At 48.1% G+C, this 19,201-nt stretch overlaps 1 protein-coding gene and 2 long non-coding RNA genes across 5 annotated transcripts in view; 2 read left to right on the top strand and 1 right to left on the bottom strand.

The window, feature by feature from the left end:
• The window catches only part of LOC128794219 (contactin-4), a 284,248-nt gene extending 271,517 nt beyond the window's left edge, over window positions 1-12,731 (top strand). For both annotated transcript variants that reach the window (XM_053953926.1, XM_053953927.1), the window contains 9 exons: window positions 604-762; window positions 2,292-2,441; window positions 2,860-2,930; window positions 4,941-5,175; window positions 6,534-6,649; window positions 7,803-7,989; window positions 8,485-8,597; window positions 9,884-10,052; window positions 10,956-12,731. In XM_053953926.1, coding sequence (XP_053809901.1) covers window positions 604-762; window positions 2,292-2,441; window positions 2,860-2,930; window positions 4,941-5,175; window positions 6,534-6,649; window positions 7,803-7,989; window positions 8,485-8,597; window positions 9,884-10,052; window positions 10,956-11,056 — 1,301 coding nt within the window. In that variant the 3' untranslated portion in view covers window positions 11,057-12,731. The remainder of the gene's footprint in view (window positions 1-603; window positions 763-2,291; window positions 2,442-2,859; window positions 2,931-4,940; window positions 5,176-6,533; window positions 6,650-7,802; window positions 7,990-8,484; window positions 8,598-9,883; window positions 10,053-10,955) is intronic.
• On the bottom strand, window positions 12,459-13,347 carry LOC128794224 (uncharacterized). Its single transcript, XR_008433026.1, has 3 exons — window positions 12,917-13,347; window positions 12,735-12,814; window positions 12,459-12,546 (listed from the first exon to the last, which is right to left on the bottom strand). It is a non-coding gene; the product is annotated as an uncharacterized LOC128794224 (long non-coding RNA).
• Window positions 13,348-13,483: 136 nt separating this feature from the next.
• Window positions 13,484-16,269, top strand: LOC128794225 (uncharacterized). Of its 2 annotated transcripts, XR_008433027.1 has the most exons (4): window positions 13,484-13,617; window positions 13,982-14,079; window positions 15,120-15,333; window positions 15,960-16,269. It is a non-coding gene; the product is annotated as an uncharacterized LOC128794225 (long non-coding RNA). The 2 variants fall into 2 exon arrangements; XR_008433028.1 differs by having other exon boundaries at window positions 13,484-14,079; window positions 15,174-15,333.
• The last annotated feature ends 2,932 nt before the right edge of the window (window positions 16,270-19,201 follow it).

Here is a 19,201-nt window from a genome sequence, read left to right as displayed (position 1 = left end):
GGATGGAGCAGAGGGGTCTCTCCCTGCCTGGTGTTCCCTGCAGAGCTGCAGGGTTCCAAACACCCCAACATCCTGCTCTGTCCCCCCGGTGCCTCCCATCCCAGCCAGGCCAGCAGAGCTGCAGCTGCCCCACAGGAGGGGAATGTTGTAGATGTCGGCGAACCCGATGGGAAGAATGATGATGTCTAACTCCATTTCAGAAGGCTGAATGATTTCTTTATTATAATTATGTTATAATACATCAATATGCTATATAAAAGAAGATACTAAATACTACATGCTACTTTCTCTTACTATCATATCTAACTAACTCACAACTCGTGACCCTGTTCTCCAGAGCCCAGACACGGGTGGATCCAACTGGCTGTCAGGCCCAAACAATCCACCATGGTCCAACCAAGCGCTCACTCTGGGTAAACAATTCTCCAAACACATTCCACAAGAGAAAAACAAGGAGCAGAAAATAGAAATTGTTTTCTCTTTCATTTCTCTCTGTGCACCTCAATAAAAAATCCTGAGAGAGAGAGAAATGTGCTCGCCACAGGGGAAGGCGAACCTGGCGCTTCCTCCTCCGCTCACTCCGCTCCTCCTGCAACCCCACAGGTCCCCCGGGCCCCCCCGAGGCCGTGACCATCGACGAGGTGACGGAGAGCACGGCCCAGCTGTCCTGGAGGCCGGGGGCAGACAACCACAGCCCCATCACCATGTACGTGGTGCAGGCTCGCACGCCCTTCTCGGTGGGCTGGCAGGCAGTGAGCACAGGTAAGGGAGCCCCAGGGGGACAAAGCCACCCTCGGTGCCACTGCACACGGGGACAGCACGCTGCTTCTTGCTCTAGGACAGCTGAATTTTCATCCATTTCCTTCCTACCTACAGGAATGTAGGTGTTGTGTTTGGCTAATAATCTCTCGAAATTCAGTTTATTGGTTGGTAATGGTTAGGGTACGTGTTTATCAAACTTTTCCCTTTTTAGATAGTTTATCTTTCTTGATTTCTTTGTTTTACAGATTCTCACTTTTAATTTTTATAGGTGTAAATTTCATAAGAATAGATAGTTTCTTTCTATTTCTATTTTTACTATTTTTTGTTTCTTTCTATTTCTATTTTTTCTATTTTTTGTTTCTTTCTATTTCTATTTTTTCTATTTTTTTGTTTTTTTCTATTTTTTTGTTTCTTTCTATTTCTATTTTTTCTAATTTTTTGTTTCTTTCTATTTAGATTTTTTCTATTTTTTGTTTCTTTCTATTTCTATTTTTTCTATTTTTTTTCTTTCTATTTCTATTTTTTCTATTTTTTTGTTTCTTTTGATTTTTTTCCTATTTTTTGTTTCTTTCTATTTCTATTTTTTTCCTATTTTTTTCTTTCTTTCTATTTCTATTGTTTCTTTCTATTCTTTCATAAGAATAGATTGTTATGTAAACCGATTTTCATTTTTATCATTGTTTTCATAAGGGAATAAGCAGATTTTTCACTGTTAGAGGATTCTATTCTTATGAAAGCTGACGGGTTTCTCACGGGAACTTCTCAGGCTAGCTATTAGCTCAGCCAAAGCAATAAGGCCTGATTTTACAAGGCCTTTCTTTTGGAAGATTTTTACCTATATGTAACACCTCAGCATCCACCCAGGGCTGCTTTGGCCAGCTCTGGCCCCTGATGTGGAAAGCAATTTCCCTGGCTGCAGAGCACTGCTCTTATTAACTAGTTTCAGGTTTGGCAACCCAAAGATTTAGGGTGCAGTCAGTGCCATTACTCACCCATTTTTCTCATGAATGTTTAAGGGAAAACAGAATGAATTCCTATCTCCTGTTGCCTTGCTGGAGATATACAGCAGTAATTGTGGTCTATAAAGACATCCCTCAGGGACAGACCGTGTCATCCAGCTTGTCTTTAAGGAGAATTATTTTCCTGATAGAGGGAAAAATCCCATGATGTAGTTAGTTGCTCATTCCATCAGAGGTTAATTTTGTTCCAGTAACCATTAAACAGAGACAACAGAGTGTTTCAAAAAGAGAAAAATAAAGACCCTCCAAACCTGTTGTCTTGACATTTTGTTTCCAAACTGTAGCAATTTTGGAGAAACTCTTTAATAGCAGGATTTTCTGCGCTAAAAGCACAATGCTGCCTCCTCCACTTCTTTGCAGCTGGCAAAAAAAGTTAGAAAGATGAGAGAAAATTTATCAATCCTTCTCGGTGCTTATGTTAAGCCCTCACCTTGAAGGAAAAGAGATTTCCCTCCCCGTGCCTTTCTCCCAGCAGTATTTTAATGCCCCGGTGGTCTCCTTGCATGCCAGTTCCAGAGATCATCGACGGCAGGACGTTCACAGCCACGGTGGTGGGGCTGAACCCCTGGGTGGAGTACGAGTTCAGGGTGGTGGCCGCCAACCTGATCGGCATCGGGGAGCCCAGCAGGCCTTCCGAGAAGAGAAGAACTGAGGAGGCTCGTAAGTGGTGCTGGGCAGAGGGGGAAATCTTCATGGAATAAATGCCAAGAGATCCCCAGGTTGTGGGGGAAGCCCTGGCAGGCGGCTCCTCTGTTCCACAGAAAAAACCGAATATGAAACGGGAAAATAAATAAAAGACCTTTTCCAATGGACAAATGGCCATTGTTCAAATGTTTCCAAAGGAGAAATGTTTGAACTGAACAATTAAGAGACTGAATACTCAAGTTAATTGACATACTTTTAACATACTATTATTGACATATTTTAATGTGCTGTTTGCCATGGCAAATTAGTCATTTTAACAGTTCCTGGCCCCAGCAGGGGAATGCCAGCAGTGTCTTGTAGCTCTGTTCCATCTCCATGTGGGTTTTGGGTCTCAAAGCTGTCACATCCATCTTCTGCATTTATCTTTTTGCAGTCCCTGAGGTGACCCCAGCTAATGTCAGTGGAGGTGGAGGCAGCAAGTCTGAGCTGGTCATTACCTGGGAGGTGAGTCTCACTCCAGCCCCCAGTGAGCTTTCTGTGGGTTTCAAAGGGTTTGGCAGTAAAAAAAGCCCAGATTGTGTGATACAAACAGCCCAGCTGGTCAGATGGAGCTAAAGGATGGGCCCACCCCAGCCCCAGGGAAGTGGGGAGCAGGGATCATGGGGAGTAGGATTTGCCACCAGCTCAGCTCCCCCTGACTCCCAGCACATCCACATGGCAAAATGTGGATGGCCAGGAGCCACCCGAGGGATAAAACAGGCTTGGAGCATCCTGAGCTGGTGGGGAATTGCTGTGCTGGCTCCCAGCTTCCTCCCTCCTCCTGTCTGGGATACAAGGCAGCAAACAGCTCAGAGCCAGCACAATGCATGCTGGCTTTCATTGCTGCTGATGGCAGCCAGCGAGAGGAGATGCAGAGATGAGAAATGTTTAATATTCCTTAAGGCAGACGGGGTTAGAACTTTAGTCATTTGTCTGCTCATATTTTCGTGTTGTGATGCGATGCAGCTGGCATATTTCTCCTAATAATGAACTCCACTAGACATGCTAACGCTTCCATTAGCACTATTTCTGACCAGGCTGGCAGAATGAATCGCCAGAGATATTTTTGAGGTTATTAAAAACCTATAAATGGGTTTTTGTCCTCACCACACAGCTCAATGTGCTAAATTTCCTCCTCTGTTGGACTAATTAGTTACGCCGTGTCTCCTAAAGATACTGCAATATGTTTCAAAAACACACATGGCCAGAACATCAGCCATTGGTTCGAGATGTAATTTGCACAAAATATCATTTGAGTTTTGATAGAAGAGTGGTTTTACTCTTTCAAATGTCCCCAGGCCTTTTTTTTATGTGAACCCTCCAATACAGAGTAGGATGCAGTCACCAGCAGTAACCCGTGCTGAAGCTCCATGGGCATCTCAGGGAGGGTGCCCCATAATTAGGGATTATTTTAATACTGGAACCTTTGGGTTCAGTGCAGCTTTTTAGGGGGCTGCAAGCCTCAGGAAGTGTCAGTGTGTCCAGGGTGTGTTCTTTAGGGCTTCACGTGTGATCCCGAAGGCGTGAGAGCAGCTGATGTGTGCTGGGAAAGCAGGAACTGTGTCCTTGCTTCACCCCAGCAAATCTCAGGCTCTTCAGAAAGCCTAAAATTGCATCAGCAATAGAGGCCCCATCTAGGCAGGGAGGGAAGGAAATAAGCTTTAGGAGAAGTGTCTTCTGGAGGTGCTGCTTCCTGTTCATGGAGCAGAAAGGCTCTGGTGCAGGCAGGATGGGATGAATTCAGGCTGGATGTGAGGTAGGACCTCCAGCACCTCCATCTCCAGTGCTGTGCACAGAATCCCAGAATCCCAGATTCATACAATCCCAGAATCCCAGACTCACACAATCCCAGAATCCCAGAATCACACAATCACACAATCCCAGACTCACACAATCATACAATTCCAGAATCCCAGAATCACACAATTGCACAATCACACAATCATATAATCCCAGAATCACACAATTGCACAATCACACAATCATACATCCCAGAATCCCAGAATCACACAGTCATACAATTCCAGAATCCCAGAGACCCAAAATCCCAGAACCACACAATTGCACAATCCCAGAATCACACAATCACACAATCCCAGGATCCCAGAGTCACAAAATCACACAATCAATCATACAACCCCAGAATCCCAGAATCACACAATCATACAACCCCAGAATCCCAGAATCACATAATCACACAATCCCAGAATCCCAGAGTCCCAGAATCACACAATTGCACAATCCCAGAATCGCACAATCACACAATCAATCATACAACCCCAGAATCCCAGAATCACACAATCATACAATCCCAGAATCCCAGAATCCCAGAATCACACAATCCCAGAATCCCAGAATTAACTAGTTTGGAGAACACCTCTGAGATCACCAAGCCCAGCCGAGGAGCGAAGAGGACCAAGAGGAATCCCCAGGAGGTCAGTGTGTGCTGAAGGCGCCGTTTCTCCCTGCCCACAGACGGTGCCCGAGGAGCTGCAGAACGGGGGTGGCTTTGGCTACGTGGTGGCCTTCCGGCCCCTGGGCACGGTCAGCTGGATGCAGACGGTGGTGGCCTCGCCGGACGCCGCCCGCTACGTGTTCCGCAACGAGAGCCTGCCGCCCTTCTCGCCCTACGAGGTCAAAGTGGGCGTCTACAACAACAAGGGGGAAGGCTCCTTCAGCCCCGTCACCGTCGTCTACTCGGCAGAGGAAGGTAGAGATGAGCCCTGCCCACCTCCCCTCCCTCCCACCATGTGTTGGTTTTCTTAGTTTTTACAGACATGGGGAATTGAGAGGTGTTTTCTTTTATTATCAGTCTTGATGAAGGGTGAGGCATTCTATTAGAATGCTGTTTCTTGGTTACAATACTTTATAAATGCTCTTCAGCCTATTGGCTTTTGCCTCACAATGCTGCTATTTCTTCTAATACTAATTACCCATATTTTTATTCCACGTGGTCTTGCTATAATGCATCTTTCACAGTTCTAATTCTCTAAAACATGTGGTCTTTTTGCAAGGCCATATTTTAAAACTTGTTGAAACTTGTTTTTAGTTTAATCTCTCTCCCAACAATGTTATCTCTATTCTATGGTCTTCCTAAATCAGCACACCTTATCTCAGTGTTTGCATACAGATGTACAAGACTCTGTAAATTTTCTATCAAGTTTTAAAAATTCTTTACAAATCCATATCTTGCACCCATGCTGCAGGGCCTTGTTTTAGTAAAGCACACAGGACTCAGCTTCTTCACGCAGGAAAGCCAAATCTTTATTGCACATTTCACATTTTTATGGGATTATCAGAAGGCACCGTGTTAGACCTAACAATTGGCTGACAATACGCTGACACTCAGGTCATTGGTCGGTAAATGGTATTTTGCATATCTATCAAACTTCTTTATTTTTGCTTAGTTTACGTATTTTTTTCCACTGATTCTCATGGGATGGGTTTCTTGTTTATGCAGGTGAAAACAGTTCTCTTACTAAAATAGGTTCTGTTAACTGCTTCTCATTCCTTTAATTCTTTCTTATGGGAACCAGCAGGGTAACTGCACCTAGTTGAAGTAGCAGGCCTAAACCACGATTTTATAAAGCCTTTCTTTAATACTATCTTTACTTGTACCTAACAGATCTGAAAGGGTTTGGTTTCCACCTTGACACATCCTTTGATACCTCAGCCTTGCTCTGATTTATAATAAATGGCAAACCGTGATTAATTCTTTTCAATAGTCATTAAAATAACATTAATCATAATGAAATCTTTTGATATTAATAGAAAAGTAATATGTAATCTGGGAAGAATTCTGTGGAGATTTAGTATGAATTAATGTCCACTGATTAGAAAATGTTCTCACTTGTCCTAATTACAGTCCATGGTATCCTGGGTTGAGTTTAGTAATGACATCTTATTATTTCTGAGGGAGAGGCCCAGCACAGCCTGACAGGCCATCAGTTTGAAACGTGAACATTTGTTTGCTTCCTTCCCTGTGCAATGAGGAAAATAAATCCCCTGACATTTGGGACTAATTGAACATAGAATTGAAAAGTTTTACTTCTATTTTTAACTGCCCAGAGCCAACAAGAGCCCCGACCACTGTTTTGGCCAGAAGCATTTCTGCCTCAGACGTCGAAGTTTCCTGGGCTCCCCCGTGGGAGAACCAGCACAAAGGAAGAATACAGGGATATGAGGTATGGGAAACAATGCAGGATCCTTTTAGCAGCCAGCCTTGAGGGGACACAGCGATGTCCTCATGCTGCTCCTCCTGCCATGGGTGTGTTCCTGAAGTAGATTTGCTTCTCTTTGCCTCTTTAGTGCACAGGGATTTCTCTCACATGGTTAAAAACTCCATCGTTCCCTCACATGGCTAAAAACTCCACCGTTCTCTCACATGGTTAAAAACTCCACCGTTCTCTCACAAGGTTAAAAATTCCACCATTCTCTCACATGGTTAAAAACTCCATCGTTCCCTCACATGGTAAAAACTCTACCATTCTCTCCCAAGGTTAAAAACTCCACCATTCTCTCACATGGTTAAAAACTCCACCGTTCTCTCCCAAGGTTAAAAACTCCACCGTTCTCTCCCAAGGTTAAAAATTCCACCATTCTCTCACATAGTTAAAAATTCCACCATTCTCTCACATGGTTAAAAACTCCACCGTTCTCTCCCAAGGTTAAAAACTCCACCGTTCTCTCACAAGTTTAAAAATTCCACCATTCTCTCCCATGGTTAAAAATTCTACCATTCTCTCCCAAGGTTAAAAATTCCACCATTCTCTCACACGGTTAAAAACTCCACCGTTCTCTCACAAGTTTAAAAATTCCACCATTCTCTCCCATGGTTAAAAATTCTACCATTCTCTCCCAAGGTTAAAAATTCCACCATTCTCTCACACGGTTAAAAACTCCACCGTTCTCTCACAAGTTTAAAAATTCCACCATTCTCTCCCATGGTTAAAAATTCTACCATTCTCTCCCAAGGTTAAAAATTCCACCATTCTCTCACATGGTTAAAAATTCCACCATTCTCTCACATAGTTAAAAACTCCACCATTCTCTCCCAAGGTTAAAAACTCCACCATTCTCTCCCAAGGTTAAAAATTCCAACTTTCTCTCCCAAGGTTAAAAATTCCACCTTTCTGTGTGGGATCTGGCTGGAAGGTGCTGCCATGGCCAGGCTTGGGGAGGGAGTGCTGCTGCTGGGCTGGTCCCCAGCAGGGCCGGGGATCGTGGCAGGGAGCAGGAGCTGTCCCTGGGAGCAGATCTGGGGTGGTGACAGGAGCAAGGGGGTGCTGCCCTCCCCTCTGGGGCCGGGCACTGCCACAGCCCTGCTCTGCCTCCCAGGTGCGCTGCTGGCGGCACGACGAGAAGGAGGAGAACGCCAAAAGGATCCGGACGGTCGGGAACCAAACATCCACAAAAGTCAGCAACCTGAGGGGCAACGCCCTCTACCACCTGGCAGTCAGGGCCTACAACACGGCTGGCACCGGCCCCTCCAGCGCCGCTGTCAACGTCACCACCAAAAAGCCACGTGAGTGTCGGCAGGGATGGCCTGGCGGGGTCCAGCCACCGCTCCCCTGTCTCATTTCCCAGCTCTCTTGAGTCTCAAGGAGCTGTCAGACTTCTCCGTGCCGGGTTTCTGTGCAGATTTACCAGGCTCAGCCTTTTTATTTCATTTTTTTCATGAGGTTCTTCCCGGTGTTAAGTAAGCAGAGCATGCAAAACTGAAATCACAGCTGTGCAGGCAAATTAAATATTTATCTCAGTGTTCAAGAGGGCTTTTTTCCTCTGGTCTCAGGCATGTTGAGCAACTGACTGAATCCCTTTTTCATTTAAAGCCCTGTGTCATGTCACACCTCCCATGACCTTGAGGACACAGATCAGTGGAGCAGCTCGTTAGCTTTCCAGAGGGACAGGGCTCTGGGCAGGCTCAGCTGTGCTGCTGGAAGCCCCAGTGGCACTGGAAGGGATCCAGCTGGGAATTGATTCTCCTCAGTAACATGCTGCTGTCTATTTTTTGGTGTAGCACCGAGTCAGCCCCCCGGGAACATCGTGTGGAATTCATCCGACTCCAAGATCATCCTGAACTGGGACCAGGTGAAGGCCTTGGACAACGAGTCAGAAGTGAGAGGCTACAAAGTGAGTATTTCCATGGTACATTCATGATTTCCCAGGTCAGATCTGGGGAATTCCTCCAAAACCAGAGCCAGGCCTGTGTATGTGAGCAGATTTTTCTGCAGCTCCCACCTGCAGAACTTCACTCCTGCCTTCTGTGGAAACTTCCCAAAGGCTGCAGTTGGCTCCTTAATTGCAGATAAATAAAATGTTTTTTTAATAGCTCCCATTTCCTTTAGAAAGCCGAGCCAAGAGGAGAAGAAAGAGAATCCTCATTAGAAGCAGTTTTAATAGGACATAATTTAACTAGAGAGAAACCTTGGGAAGAATTCAGCTCCACCACCTTCCACAAGGGTTTCATTTAGCCCAAAAAGACGTTGCCCTGGGCTTGGAGTTGTACAAACATTTCCCACCAGAGCCTGAGCCAGTGAAGGACCTGGCCATGCTCCATGTTTTATTCCCAGTCTGGAATGCCAGCAGCTTGGTGAGCCTGTGCCAGCTCCCCTCAAATCCTGCACCAACTTTTAAGTGTTGTTGGTGCCCTGTATGGGCTCATCAAAAATAAGTAATTCCTCAGGATTTTTGGTCCAAACCTGAGATGAACCTCAGCAATCTGGACCAGCTTTTCACTACATATTTTAGGTTTGAAATGCAAATTAAGGAGTCAGTTGAAAGAGGGAGAGAAAGACTCATCACCCTGGAAAAGCATCTAGAGGGTTTCTAAAACATTCTCCTTTAACTTCTGCAAGGATAGCACAACCACATGGATTTATTTCCTGAATCATAGCAAAACATTGCCTATTTTTCTTTTTGCCTAGAAATCTTGTAGTTTATGTCACAATTTATGATATAAATTAGTACAGCTCCCACAGCTCAGAAGGTGGTTCACAAAAGTCATTTATTCTGGGAAACCATTGGTGGCACTGTATCAAATATCCCAACTCAGTTTCCAGAAGAAGAATAATAAGGAGTTTCTGACCTCCATCAAGAAGTTTTTACTTCTACAGGGGTTTGTTTTAGCTTGACCAAGGCAAGGGTTTCTCTCAGGGGCTCCACTAGTTACCAGTGTTGTGTTGAGTGCTGCTGATCAGCATCATCCTCCTGCCAGTGCCACACCCTGCCCAGGCACTGCCACCTCTGTGCTGGTGTCCCCAACAAATCCCACGTGTCCCCTGTGTCACCAGGCCATGCCTGAGCATCAGGGGCAGGAAAAGAGCAGCAGCACCTCTGGACACCCTGAGGTGGACAGCTCTGAGCACAGCGGGCAGCTCTACCCTTTCTGCCTCCTGTTCTCTCTCCCTTGGCCGCAGGTTTTGTACAGGTGGAACAGGGAGGGCAGCACGTCTGTCATAGAAACAAATAAAACCTCAGTGGAGCTGTCCCTGCCCTTTGATGAGGATTACATCATCGAGATCAAACCCTTCAGCGACGGCGGCGACGGCAGCAGCAGCGAGCAAATCCGAATCCCAAAGATATCCAGTAAGGATGGGAGGGATTGGGCTCTGTGCCACAGGGTCCCACCAGCAGATAGTCCAGTCCCTAATTGTGATTTCATCCCAAAAGCAAGATCCAGCCATAAGAAACACCATCCTAAGTAGTTCTATTTGTATTTAAGGTTTCCAGACGCTTTCCCATGCATTAAATTTATTGTTTTACTGCAATTCGCTATAGCCAAATACAGGATGCAGAGGCTTCTAAATCTATAAGGCTACTGTACAGCCATATCCTATTGTGTGCTGGATGCATAAATATTTATTTGGGGAAATGAGGTGGTGTAGAAGAACAAACACAAAGAGTATTTTATTACACAACATGGCTTTTGCAAAATCTCCATGTCCCATCTTCCATTAATAATGTCCCGGTTTATAAACTGCATTAAATCAGGAGCCTCTGCAATGCAGGAATATGGCATTAAAATCACAGCGATGTAAAAAAACCCTGGGCGAGAGCAGAGCTCTCCCCAGCGTGGCTGTGTAAACCATGCAGAGGAATTTAATCAGCAGCACAGGAGAGGGAAGGGGAACTGGAACATGCCAGCTCCCATCTGGCTCCAGGCCAGAGGTCACGGAGCAGGTACATGGCTCCTCAGGATGGGAGGCACAAGGAACAGCTGGAATATGGTGCAATTGTGAAAAAAATACCAAATAATGATAAGCAAGCAGCGTGTGAAATAATAGAACTGTGAGAGGAGCCTCAACACAACGGGGGCAGGAATTGAAATGAAACCAAAAATTGAGTTGGAGAGGTGACCGTGAAGAGGAGGAGGGGGCTGTGCTTTATCCCAGGAAAGGGAATGTAAACCCTGGGGGAGGTGGGTTAAGGGAGAGTTCGGGGATTGTTCTCTGCTCACCTCTGGCTCCTTTTTGCCCTTTCCCCTCTCAGATGCCTACGCCAGAGGCTCGGGCTCGTCGACCTCCAGCGCCTGCACCCTGTCAGCCCTCAGCACAATCATGATCTCCCTCACAGCCCGCTCCAGTTTATGACAACAATGACATCGAGGACTTCTTCTTTATAATATAAGCAACATTTAGCTAGTTGTTTTGGAGACACCCAGTACTAAGTAATATTGTGGTTTGAGTACATCTTACTACTGGAAAAAAAAAATGTTTATGCTTCTTTAGGAATGGCATTATACAGTACTTCCTCAAAGCAAATATAGCTTTGTCTGAAGTTTCCTTGGAAACTCTGCAATGCACTGAAAACATCTGTAATATGATGTTACCAAAGCAGTTTACATATGTCCTTATATGCATATTTTTTATTATATATTTAGTGTTTTATAGAATTTTTTAAAGTTAACATATGATGTAGATATTAATTTTTTTTCCTCTGCTACAAAATGCTACGGACGACATTATCACGAAAATATTGTTTGGGATTTTTTCCTTTACGACGGAGAGTTCCAAGTTGTTCTTGGCAAGTTGGCTGGAGTTGACTGCACAGTTTCACAGGGCAGAACTGATCCAGACCCGGATTGTAACAGGCTGAGTTTCACTGGCAGTTCCAGCGACTCCTGTGCTGAACCCAGTGCTTCTAACACACGTTTCATCCGGAGCTCTGAGCAGGACAAACTCGAAACACTCAGAAGAGCAGAATTTTGGAAAAAACCACGTGGTTTTTGGTTGGTTGTGGACTACAGGACACGTAGCCAATATTCCGGCAGCGTGCGGCGAGGAGGGGCTGTGAAATCGCTTTGCCTTGATCATAATTAGCATCAAATTGGGTGGGGAAATGAAGATCCTGCAGATCCTCTGCCTGCGGTGACACAACGGGACAGCCACCGGTCTCGCGTTGGGTGCGCGCCCAGCTCAACCCTTTGGAGATCTAATCCCAAGGAAATTCCTCACGTTTGGGGACTAATTCCAAGGAAATCAGAACACGGCCACTCTGAGACAGAAAGCTGCTCTGGGCTCGTTCTTTGGCACACAACTGCTCATCCTTGGTAACTCCACTCTCCAGACAACGCTTGGGAATCCGGCCCGGGGTGGGAGCGGTGCTGCCCCGGCTCCGGGTTATCCGTGGAAAAGTGGGAATCTCCTGGAGATCCCCGCTGGAAGTTTGCCTTTCCCTAGAAACGCTTCCCAGACGCCTGGAGGCAGAACAGAGTCACACCAGAAAGCGACAATATCCACACTGGAATAATTCTTCTCAAGAGAAGGACTGTTTGTTACTACGGGGAATTTTGTAAGTTCAGACGGGATAACGCTGGAAAAGGCAATGGAATTTTCTATACAATTTTCAACTTTCAATGCGCTGCAGTGGTTATTTTTTTTTTTTCTCCTGATAGCTTGAATTTGCCTGTAACTTGTCTCTTTTGCTTACAAAATAATACAGTTAACTTTTAGACCTTCTAAATATATTTATTCAGTAACTCATAATCAGGATTCCACTTGTGTAAAGTCAGGGTTGTTGACCAGAGAAATATTGTCAGTATTTCAAGCTGTGTTCCTTTCTTAGTTTGATATGGTTACTTCTATGTAAAAAAAATAAAATAAGAAAAACCTTAACAAAAAAAATCGACAAAACTAAGAAAAATGACATAAAAAAAAAAAAGCTTCTGTAGTTTTCTCCCCGGTGTAAATGATATTTATCAGTGATCTAGCAGATGTAATCTTTTTTTAAAGGTATTGGTAATAAATATTCTGTCATTTGTAAAGATACCTGTCTTCCAGGAGCCTTTTTCCTCCACTTTTTGTTCTGCCCAGTGAGAAATTTCCCCTCAGAGCCTGCTGAGACTGTCACTGATGTGAAGATACAAGAGATGGTTTAAATCAAAACTTTGTGAAGGCAGGAAGAAAAATCTATTTATACACCCCTGGTTTAATGCTGCTCTCAAAACTGACCAGAAAACATGAGCAGGTGAGTTTTGGGTTTGTTTTGTAGAGCTGTGAGCTGTCCAAGCTCATGGGGATGGTGCTGTTGGAGCACCTCAGGCCCTGTGGCTGGAGCAAAGCCCTTCCTCTGCTTATCCTGGGGATTCCTGGGGGCTTTGGGAGCACGGCTTGAAACCACTAAGCCCACACCAGCCGCGTTTCGAGTCCTTTCAGGGGCAGGGCTTGAACGGCGCTCTCTGCATTCCAAAGGAGCAATGCTGCACTTCCGTGGAGGCCTGTGGGCCTGCGAGGGGCCTTTAACCTCTCCGCCCCGGGACATGCTGTCAATCAACCCCAGAGCCATGCCCCCTGTTGGCCCATTGGCCGTCCAACCACCTGTTAACCATATATGGTCAAAGTTCTAGCAGTTTCTTTGTTCTTTGTGCTCTCATTGGTCCATACCAAACCTGTCTGTTTACCCTTCTGTTTCCCTATTGGTCACTGTAATCCTTTTCCCACCCACACCTTCAGGTGATTGGTTGTTGCTGTTAGCTCCGCCCCTTTGTACCAGTATAAAATCCTGGACCCTCCGCCTCTTCCAGTCTTTGGCCCTGGGCCCTTGCAGTGTGTAATTGACACAAACTGCCCTGGAAACGCGCTCAGAAATAGATTTAAACAACCAGCTGGCCCAGAGAACAGCTCCTGCTGACTGCGGGGGTGCTGCGTGCTTGGTGGGGCTCTCTCCTCGTGGGGACACTTCAGGAGAGCTGCAGCTCCTGCCACCTGCCCACGCAGCAACGCGCCTCACAATGAAGCAGAAAAATAAACCCTGTAGCACAATTCTGTTTCTAAAAAGAAAAGTAAAACTGGCATTTCCAGAGGAAGGCGAGGAGCAGCTCGTGGGGCTGCTGCCCTGGAGGCAGCAGGGCAGGAGCAGTGAGGGGGTTGGGAGCTGGGTTTGAAGGGAAGAAAATGAGGATTGAGTAATTCTGTGCTGTGGTGATGCCAAAACCTGACACAGCCCTGGGTGCGGCCTGGGATCCTGGATAAATTCCCTCTTCCCTCCTGCTGCCTGCAATGAAGATTTTCCTCCAGGGATCATGACCGTGAGGAGGAGCTCGGCCAGGAGTTGTCCTCATCCTGCACCCTTGGCTCTCCAGGATGTGAGATCCCACCCCACCCCTGCACTAAAGGTGAGCTGTGCCCCTGCAGCCTGGCTGGGGAAATGCAGCTACTCCTGCTTTACACCAGGTTGGATTTATTTACCAGCGTGAGTAGAAGTGTGGCTGCTGGCTCTCCAAGCCATCCAGCCCTGCCCGTCCCCAAGAGCACTCATCCTGGAAATACCAAGGACCTGACATGCAAAATATACTTAAATATATTGCATTCATCTCTGCCACAGCTTGCCATTAATGAGAATTATATACAGAAACTTTATTTATTAGGCTACTTGAAGGCATGATAAACAATACATTCCAATAAGTGAATTCTCTTTAGTCTCATTTTTAGGATTTTACTAATGAATTTCTGATTTTAGAGTGTTAAAGTTGGGCCCCTCAAGTCCATTAAAAGCACATGCAGGAGAGACATTGGAGGCACCAACGTTATATTAATGAGCTACATTAATTTTGGTGGAGAAATGCTATTTCACCCAGATGAGAACTGGCTCATTTATTATAATTATTTTTAGCCTGTAGTACCTGGGAACTCCATTTCTTTAGGCACCTTCCAAAGAACTTACTGGCTGGATCAAATCTTTATTTTTATTCTTTGTTAACATGTTTAACCCAGCTCCATGGACAGAAGGTTTCTGGGAATTAGAAGGAATTCTGCAAGACCAGGAGGACTTCATGGGCCACAGCCACGGAGGTCAAAGCCCAAGGTCTGGGGCAGGAGGTTGATTTGGGAGCTCCCACAGAACACAGGGAAATAAATCAGAAACTGAGGCTGTCTCAAACCCAGGTCATCTAAGGTGGAACGACAAAGAGCAAAGAAAACCAGGCTGCAGTATTGGCCTTGGATTTTCAGAATTACTGGAGCTGCACACCCAGGAGGAGCCCAGCTCGTGGCAGTTCAGACTCTTATGAGCACCAGGCAGTCCTTGGCACGTTTCTTTAATGACCTCACATTGCAAACTCTGTTCTCAGGCTGGTTTGTTTTGTCGGTGCAATTGAGGAAGTTTATCTGTTGATGCCATTTTTCTCTTTTTTTTTTTCTCTCTTCCCCCCCTTAGGCTTTAATCTCTCGTGGCAGGAAGCACAAACAATCCCTTGCTGTCCTCCTGCAGGTGCTGCCAGCCGATGTCAGAGCCTGACAAAGAGCCTTGGATGGGAAAGGAGCCACCCGTGAGTGTCCTGTGCCTGCCCAGTGCTGAGGTCCTGGGGAGCAGCCAGCTGGGCAGGGCATCCCACCCATCCCATCCCAGCAGGATTCCCTCACTCAGGAGTGTAAGAATCACGGGTGAAGCTCTGGTTTATCCTGAAATGTGGTACCTGAGTGTACAGAAGGAGCAGGCACGGCGTAGCTTTGCTCACAGGAGTAGTCAGGCCCTAACTGTACATCAGGTGCACAAGGAAATGAACTTTTGTCTTAAATAATCTAAAAACCCACAAGTTTTTGGTGTTTTATAAAGTCCTGAGACAGATCACAGCATCACAGATTATTCTGAGTTGGACAGATCCCACAAGGATTGAGTCCAATGGTCCCTACAGGGATCAAACCACAACCTTGGTGTGATCAGCACCATGCTCTGGGCAGCTGAGCTGATCCCAGGTGTTCCCCTCCATCCCAAAATGGTGCTGTGTCACCTGCAAAGCAAGGTTAGGTGCCTTTGAGCAGTGCAGAGGACACTGGCCACGCACTGTCCCCACACAGGGTGGTCTGGCTGACCCAGGAATTGCATTTCCATGGGTGTTTTTCAGGTGGAAATTCACAGTTTCATTGCAAAGGCCAGGTGAGTGTCCCTGCTCTCATGGTGGCCTTGCTGTGCAGCACTGGGGGTGGCAGCACTGGGGGTGGCAGCACTGGGGGTGGCAGCAGTGGGTGCTTCACAACTTTTTTCTTCTTTTCCCAGTGTTTGACCCCTCTTGGTGACTGTCAGGACCACCTTGCTGCATCCACAGGGCCGTGCCAAACCCAGTTTGCATCTCCAGCTGTCAGAGCAAGGTAAAATAAACATCCAAAAGATTAAGGTGCCAACCAGAAAAAATGAATCCATTAGTTCTTTTTTTTTCCCCCTAACGGCCCTTGTGCCATGAACTTCAATCCTGCTCGAGCTGGAATTTTCTATTTGGTAACAAGGCACCTGGTGGAGGCAAATTCTCGTCCCCACTGGGAACACAGAGAGGTGGCACAGAGCCCTCTCCAGCGTTGGTGGTGACGTTGTGGAGCCTCTCAGAACACGGAGTCATCGAGGACACTGCAGGAGAGGCCTTCAGCCAGGCTGCCCGCCTCGGTCTCCGTGGAGCTGGGGCAGGTCCGTGCTCTCTGCAAAGCAAACACCCCTTGGAGCTGGAAGCTGGGGGGGGGTGGCTTGGGCTGGGGGAGAGCTAAAAGTTCAAATTGGTGCATTTAAAGAGGGATTAACCCAAAATGTTTCATGGTTGAGGAGCTCAGAAGCATTGGGTTCAACAGGAGGACTTTCACCCTCTGGCTGAAGCTCTCACAGAGCTGCTCATCCTCCCTGTCCCTCCAGCCCTGCACCCCCAAATTCCCCATTTGCTAAATTCTACCACAGTGGCCACCACTCTGTAGCCAAGGGCAAGGAGCCCAGAAAGAGCTGGAGGGCACAGAATCATGAAATCATTAAGGCTGGAAAAGATCTTCCAAAATCATCAAGCCCAACATTCAGTCAGATCCCACCACACCCGCTAAATCCTATCCCAAAGGGCCACATCCAAAAACCAAGTGGTTTTTGAGCTCTCCAGGGGTGGTGACTCCAGCACCGCCCTGGGGAGGCTCCTGCAGGGCCTGGCCACTCTTGCAGTGAGGGATCCTGGTTTGAGGCACAGGAATTTTTCAGAACACGGGGCAGCGAAGCCATTTATGGGGCCACATCCTGGCAGAGCCGCACAAACAGGTGTGCAGGGCTGCAGAGCTGCAGGAGGAAGCAGCAGCAGTGGCTGAGCTGCTGGCAAGCCCTGCGGGGTGGCAGGTGACACTGCAGGGACGAGCAGGTTCCCACGGGCCACCACCGGCAGGGCTCTCGTCACCTCGGCCCTGTTTGCACCGCGTTCAGGATCTGAGTGTCCCCAGCAAACAACTTCCCTCTCCCTGGTGGCCTCAGCAGGACCTGGGTCACGTCCTCAGCCCTCCTTGCCGGTGCCACCGGCCTCGTGGCCGTGGTGGCAGCAGAAGGCCTCTGGCTGGCGTCACCCAGCACGGCCGGCGCGCTTGGGGAGAAGAGACTGAAAACAAGGCAGAGCTGCTGCCGAGAACGTGACCCTGCCTGTGCCAGCTGGCATTTCCAGCTGCAGCATTAGCATTTGCTATTTCTCACGTTCTTTGGTGGGATGCCCCAAGTCGTGGTATTTCACACCATTCTACTAAAAACAAGCATTGTAGGATAATCTTCTAAGCCCCTTTCCTTGACCAGACCATGGAGTAAGAGCAACATGCAAAAAACCAAACCCCTGCTCCAAGGGGACAAATGCAAATCAAGGTGCAGAGCAGCCCTTCCCCCGAGCAGACAACGAGGGTTTGTCTCATCCGTAAGACAAATGTATTTATCAGAACAAAGAGCCAGCGCAGAAAGGCTCAAGCCCAGCCTAACGGCAGGAGCAGCACACTTGGGATTGTTCGGCTGAACAAAAGCAGCTCCCCAGGAGCCAACGCAGCTCTGCCAGGCTGGGGAGAGGCTGCAATTCCTGCACAGGGAACCTGGGGAGAGGCTGCAATTCCTGCACAGGGAACCTGGGGAGAGGCTGCAATTCCTGCACAGGGAACCTGGGGAGAGGCTGCAATTCCTGCAGCTCTGTCCGGCTGGGGAGAGGCTGCAATTCCTGCACAGGGAACCTGGGGAGAGGCTGCAATTCCTGCACAGGGAACCTGGGGAGAGGCTGCAATTCCTGCACAGGGAACCTGGGGAGAGGCTGCATTTCCTGCACAGGGAGCCGGGGGAGAGGCTGCAATTCCTGCAGCTCTGTCCGGCTGGGGAGAGGCTGCAATTCCTGCACAGGGAGCCGGGGGAGAGGCTGCATTTCCTGCACAGGGAACCTGGGGAGAGGCTGCAATTCCTGCACAGGGAGACGGGGGAGAGGCTGCAATTCCTGCAGCTCTGTCCGGCTGGGGAGAGGCTGCAATTCCTGCACAGGGAGCCGGGGGAGAGGCTGCAGTTCCTGCACAGGGAACCTGGGGAGAGGCTGCATTTCCTGCAGCTCTGTCCGGCTGGGGAGAGGCTGCATTTCCTGCACAGGGAGCCGGGGGAGAGGCTGCAATTCCTGCACAGGGAACCTGGGAAGAGGCTGCAATTCCTGCACAGGGAGCTGGGGGAGAGGCTGCAATTCCTGCACAGGGAGCCGGGGGAGAGGCTGCATTTCCTGCACAGGGAACCTGGGGAGAGGCTGCAATTCCTGCACAGGGAACCTGGGGAGAGGCTGCAATTCCTGCAGCTCTGTCCGGCTGGGGAGAGGCTGCAATTCCTGCACAGGGAACCTGGGGAGAGGCTGCAATTCCTGCACAGGGAGCTGGGGGAGAGGCTGCAATTCCTGCACAGGGAGCTGGGGGAGAGGCTGCAATTCCTGCACAGGGAACCTGGGGAGAGGCTGCAATTCCTGCACAGGGAACCTGGGGAGAGGCTGCATTTCCTGCAGCTCTGTCCGGCTGGGGAGAGGCCACGGGTGAGCCCGGAATGCAGCGTGGGGAACAGGGAACCTGGAGCGGAGTCCGGAATGGAGTCGGCAAAAGGGAAAACCCGGACCGGATTTCGGCCGGAGTCCGGAATGGAGTCGGCAAAAGGGAAAACCCGGACCGGATTTCGGCCGGAGTCCGGAATGGAGTCGGCAAAAGGGAAAACCCGGACCGGATTTCGGCCGGAGTCCGGAATGGAGTCGGCAAAAGGGAAAACCCGGACCGGATTTCGGCCGGAGTCCGGAATGGAGTCGGCAAAAGGGAAAACCCGGACCGGATTTCGGCCGGAGTCCGGAATGGAGTCGGCAAAAGGGAAAACCCGGACCGGATTTTTGATTGAGTCCGGAATGGAGTCGGCAAAAGGGAAAACCCGGACCGGATTTTGGCCGGAGTCCGGAATGGAGTCGGCAAAAGGGAAAACCCGGACCGGATTTCGGCCGGAGTCCGGAATGGAGTCGGCAAAAGGGA

The sequence above is a fragment of the Vidua chalybeata genome, chromosome 12 (assembly GCF_026979565.1).
Source record: "Vidua chalybeata isolate OUT-0048 chromosome 12, bVidCha1 merged haplotype, whole genome shotgun sequence".
NCBI classification, from domain to species: domain Eukaryota; kingdom Metazoa; phylum Chordata; class Aves; order Passeriformes; family Viduidae; genus Vidua; species Vidua chalybeata.
The sequence above is the reverse complement of the archived record's forward strand: the minus strand, read 5'-3'. Positions and strand labels throughout refer to the sequence as shown.